At 45.3% G+C, this 5,029-nt stretch overlaps 1 protein-coding gene across 1 annotated transcript in view; it reads left to right on the top strand.

The window, feature by feature from the left end:
• Positions 1-1,536: 1,536 nt before the first annotated feature.
• TAF13 (TATA-box binding protein associated factor 13) overlaps positions 1,537-5,029 on the top strand; it is a 15,241-nt gene continuing 11,748 nt past the window's right edge. Inside the window, exons 1-2 of the mRNA XM_017499225.2 lie at positions 1,537-1,645; positions 3,467-3,545. Coding sequence (XP_017354714.1) covers positions 1,619-1,645; positions 3,467-3,545 — 106 coding nt within the window. The 5' untranslated portion in view covers positions 1,537-1,618. The remainder of the gene's footprint in view (positions 1,646-3,466; positions 3,546-5,029) is intronic.

Genomic DNA, 5,029 nt, shown 5'->3' with positions numbered 1-5,029 from the left:
TTTAGTAGAGACAGGGTTTCACCATGTTGACCAGGATGGTCTCGATCTCTTGACCTCGTGATCCACCCGCCTCGGCCTCCCAAAGTGCTGGGATTACAGGCTTGAGCCACCGCGTCCGGCCCAAGACTTTAATACATAGTTCAAAAGGTGGCAAGCAGGATGTGACTGCCTCTCATTTTAATGCCTCTCTGGGCCTAATAATTTTAAAAGACTCACATTCCTTAAATAAAAGTTCTTTTTTTTCAGTATTCACTATTCAAATTATTACAAGTGATGTGCTTTTGGTGACGTTATTTCCTGAAATGATACACAGCTCTTAATGAATTCCAAACAAAACAAAATACAATTATTATTCAATTTTGGGGTAATAACATTCCCAGAAAATTCAATGTACATTAAAAGCATGGGAAAATGCTTTGTGTTTATTAACAAAGATAGACTCAAGTCTCAGATAACAAAGATAGGTTCAAGTCTCAGGACCTTTCACCCACGGAATGTTCAGCAGGACATTCAGAAATCGTGTGTATTACAGGATTTTCTTTATGTAGCATCATCTGTTACACTGTAGGACATTTATTTTATATACCTAGCTCTGGCCTTCCAATGCCTGTGGTTTTCCCAACCATTGTTCCTACCAAAAGCATTCCCTGGCGGGCACGGTGGGCTCACACTTGTAATCTCAGCTCTTTGGGAGGCCGAAGGGGACAGATCGTTTGAGGTCAGGAGTTCCAGACTAGCCTGGGCAATGTGGCGAAACCCCAACTCTACTAAAAATACAAAATTTATGGTGGTGTGCGCCTGTAATCCCAGCTACTCCGAGGCTGAGGTGGGAGGATGGCTTGAGCCCAGCAGGTCGAGGCTGCGGTGAACCCTGATAACGCCACTTTATTCCAGCTTGGGGAACAGAGTGAGGATCGGTCTCAAAAAAACAAAAAGAAGGCTGAGCATGGCTGCGCACGCTTGTAATCCCAGCTACTCGAAAGGCTAAGGCAGAAGAATCCCTTGAACCCGAGAAGCGGAGGTTGCAGTTAGCCGAGATCGCACCATTGCACTCCAGCCTGGGCGATAAATGGAGACTCAGTCTCAAAAAACAACAACGACAACAAAACAAAAACCCAACCTTCACGAAATTTTAGATGCTGAGTCTCAGGACACCATGTCTTGGACATTAGTGGTGAAGGGCAATATCCCCAACAATTAACACAGTGCTTAGAAACACTGGCACCACAAATCTTTAAAATGATTTAAAAGCATTTACATCAGATAAAGGACCGCTGGCTAGCCCTCCAATGACCCTTAGCTTCGCAGTCCCGAAACAGGAAGCCGTGATTCAATATGCAGTAGCAAACCTAGGATGACGAGATACTCGCCACCTAGCCCATAATTTTCTTTCTTTGTTAGTATTCAATTCCTTCGGGATTACAAGGAGGAGCTCCGTTCTCCTCCGCTGAGGACGCTCATTTCCTCCGCTAGGACGGAGCGCCAGCGTCCCCAGCTCATGGGCTCAGCCAGCTAGGCCCCTCCCCGACTCCTCGCGTCACCGGAAGTGAGGTAGCGGAAGTAGTATAACCTGCTTGGAGCCTGCCGGCGGGGCGCGGTTGGTTGGCGGGCTAGTGGGATGGCAGATGAGGAAGAGGACCCTACCGTGAGTGACCCTCTCTGTCCCAAACCTCTCTTTTCTTCACTCCCTCGGGCTCAGTAGTGGAGGCAGAGTTCAGGATCGGATCTGCTTGCCTTACTGAATTCGGCTGACAGATTTAGGGGACTTCACGCCCTAAGGATTGATCATTTTAGAAAGTGGGGAAAGACGTGAAGGAAGAGGTTTTCTGACCTCTTTCCCCTTGATTTTGGTCTGTATTTGCCAAACACTGTTTGAAACACCTACAGAATCATCAAAGGTCAAAACTAACATCTGTTAGCGCTCACTATCAACCAACAGTTCAATTGCAAACAAAACAGTACTTATTGTGAAGTAATGGGAAAATAATGCATTGAAAGTCAGAGAGCCAGGATTTCAAAATCTCCATTCTCTGAGCCATTTATTTAACTTTGAACATCAGTTATCTTGTTATAAAATAGGGTTACGGGCTTACTTAAGGAACGTTTTCAGCACTGTATAAACAAATGCTTAGTAAATATTAGTTTTGCTTACTACGGGAAGGTAGAATTTGATTCAGTATCAACTGTTTAACATAACATTTTCTAGCAATAGACCATCTTGGCTGGTTAAAATAAACCCTATGATCCTGGCGCGGTGGCTCGTGCCTGTAATCACAACACTTTGGGATGCCAAGGCGGGCGGATAATCTTAGGTCGGGAGTTCGAGACCAGCCTGACCAACATGGAGAAACCCCATATCTACTAAATATACAAAATTAGCCAGGCGTGGTGACGCATACCTGTAATCTCAGCTACTGGGGAGGCTGAGGCAGGATAATTGCTTGACCCCGGGAGGCAGAGGTTGCAGTGCGCCTAGATCGTGCCATCACACTCCAGCCTGGGCAACAAGAGCGAAACTCCGTCTCAAAATAAATAATAAAACCTACGGTCATTAGAACTCTTACAAGTAGAAGCAGTAGGATTTTTTGTTTTTGTTTTTTTTGTTTTGTTTTGTTTTTGTTTTTTGTTTTTTGTTTTTTTGGGGGGCGGAGTTTCGCTCTTGTTACCCAGGCTGGAGTGCAATGGCGCGATCTCGGCTCACCGCAACCTCCGCCTCCTGGGTTCAGGCAATTCTCCTGCCTCAGCCTCCTGAGTAGCTGGGATTACAGGCACGCGCCACCATGCCCAGCTAATTTTTTGTATTTTTAATAGAGACGGGGTTTCACCGTGTTGACCAGGATGGTCTCGATCTCTTGACCTCGTGATCCACCCGCCTCGGCCTCCCAAAGTGCTGGAATTACAGGCTTGAGCCACCGCGCCCGGCCTGTTTTTGTTTTTTTTTAGGCAGAGTCTTGCCCTGTTGCCCACGCTGAAGTGCAGTGGTGCGATCTCGGCTCAATGCAACCTCCGTCTCCTGGGTTCAAGCGATTCTCCTGCCTCAGCTTCCCTAGTAGCTGGGATTATAGGTGCACACCACCATGCCCAGCTAATTTTTTGAATTTTTAGTAGAGATGGGGTTTCTCCATGTTGGTCAAGCTGGTCTCAAACTCCCAGCCTCGTGATCCACCTGCCTCGGCCTCCCAAAGTGCTGGGATTGCAGGCATGAGCCACTGCACATGGCCGCAGCAGGATTATTTGTTAGGAACGTTGTAGAAGCCCTATCTATCTAGTCCAACTTGGATGGGTTCGAAGTTGGACTAGGTAGAGAGGTCCCTTCAGCGTTGACATTTCTTTTTTTTTCTTTTTTATTTTGCTGCTTCCTTTAGGCTTTCTGTCCTGTCGAAAAGAAAAAAAAAATTGTTAATTATTAAAATAGGAAATGCAATGCAATCACTTGACATTTTTATATATACATTTTAACTTTTAGTTTGAAGAAGAAAATGAAGAAATTGGAGGAGGTGCAGAAGGTGGACAGGGTAAAAGAAAGAGGCTTTTTTCTAAAGAATGTAAGTAGTATTTGACAATGATTTTGTTATAGATGATGAAAACTCTTGGACATGCCCTTTCAAAGTAGATTTATTGCTTTGAATGTTTCCCTGTAGGGACAATATTCTCAGACTTGCCTATAAAATTCTGTTTAACTTTTCAGTCAGATAGTACCGATCCTAACCAATTCTGTGTGTGTGTGTGTGTGTGTGTGTGTGTGTGTGTGTGTTTTATAAATGGCTTTTTAAGTGAGCAGATGTAGTTAGTGTTTTAATTTAGGGCAGAAGAACATGTTTCCATTAGTTTTCCTCTGCCTTTACAGCAGTAAAAAAGGAGACTCCTTTGACTGTAAGCCACAGGTAATAATGGATCCTGGAACAGGTGTTGAGAGGGGAATAGCAAGTGAGTTAGGGCTTGGGGCTTTGGACTAAGGCCATGAACAAAGGAAGAAGGTGGTGAACAGCTGGGTGCAGTGGCTCACTCCTGTAGTCCCAGCACTTTGGGAGGCTGAGGCAGGCAGATCACTTGGGATCAGGGGTTTGAGATCAGTGTGGCCAACATGATAAAACTCCCTCTTGCCGGGCGCGGTGGCTCACGCCTGTAATCCAAGCACTTTGGAGGCCAAGGAGGGTGGATCACCTGAGGTCGGGAGTTTAAGACCAGCCTGGCCAACATGGTGAAACCCTGTCTTAAAAAAATAATTAAAAAAAAAAAAAACAAAAAAACCCAAAACTCCCTCTTTACTAAAACTAGAAAAATTAGCTGAATGTGTTCACTTGAACCCAGGAGGCAGAAGTTGCAATGAGCTGAGACTGCCATTGCACTCCAGCCTGGGTGACACAGCAAGACTCTGTCTCAAAAAAAAGCTGGTGAATAGTGTAAGGCATTGTAGTGACAGGGAGGCTGGATGCAGTGGCTCACGCCTGCAATCCCAACACTTTAGGAAGCCAAGACAGGCAGATCACTTGAACCCAGGAGGTCAAGACCAGCCTGGGCAACACAGTGAAACCCTCTCTCTGCAAAAAATAGAAAAATTAGCAGGGCATGGTGGCATGCCCCTGTAGTTCCAGCTACTCTGGAGGCTAAGGTGAGAGGATTGCTTGAGCCCAGGAGGTACAGCAAGCAATTGTGCCACTACACTCCAGCCTTGGTGACAGAACTAGACCCTGTCTCCATAATAAATAAATAAATAAATAAACAAAATAAACAAAGGCATAGAGATTATAATGTATTGATTCTCCATCCCACCCCCTCAGTAGGTGGGTTTGACCCTTTTTGGCAACACAAGGAAGGGAGAGCTGATGCTACTACTAATGGTCCAGGCCAAGCCCTGGAACGTAGCAGGAGAATGTGCTCTCCATCTCCCAGTCCTGGGTCCTTTATGTAAAATCGTATCTAAGTATTGAGAGATGAGGCAACACAGATTTATGAATACCTGGTTTATTTAGGCTGGGTTATATGTGAGCAGTTCCTAAATGCCCTTGAAACTACAGGGACAGTATAT

Source organism: Cebus imitator, unplaced genomic scaffold (assembly GCF_001604975.1).
Source record: "Cebus imitator isolate Cc_AM_T3 unplaced genomic scaffold, Cebus_imitator-1.0 Scaffold256, whole genome shotgun sequence".
Taxonomy (NCBI): Eukaryota; Metazoa; Chordata; class Mammalia; order Primates; family Cebidae; genus Cebus; species Cebus imitator.
Note: the sequence above shows the minus strand (reverse complement) of the source record. Positions and strands in the feature narration are given on the sequence as shown.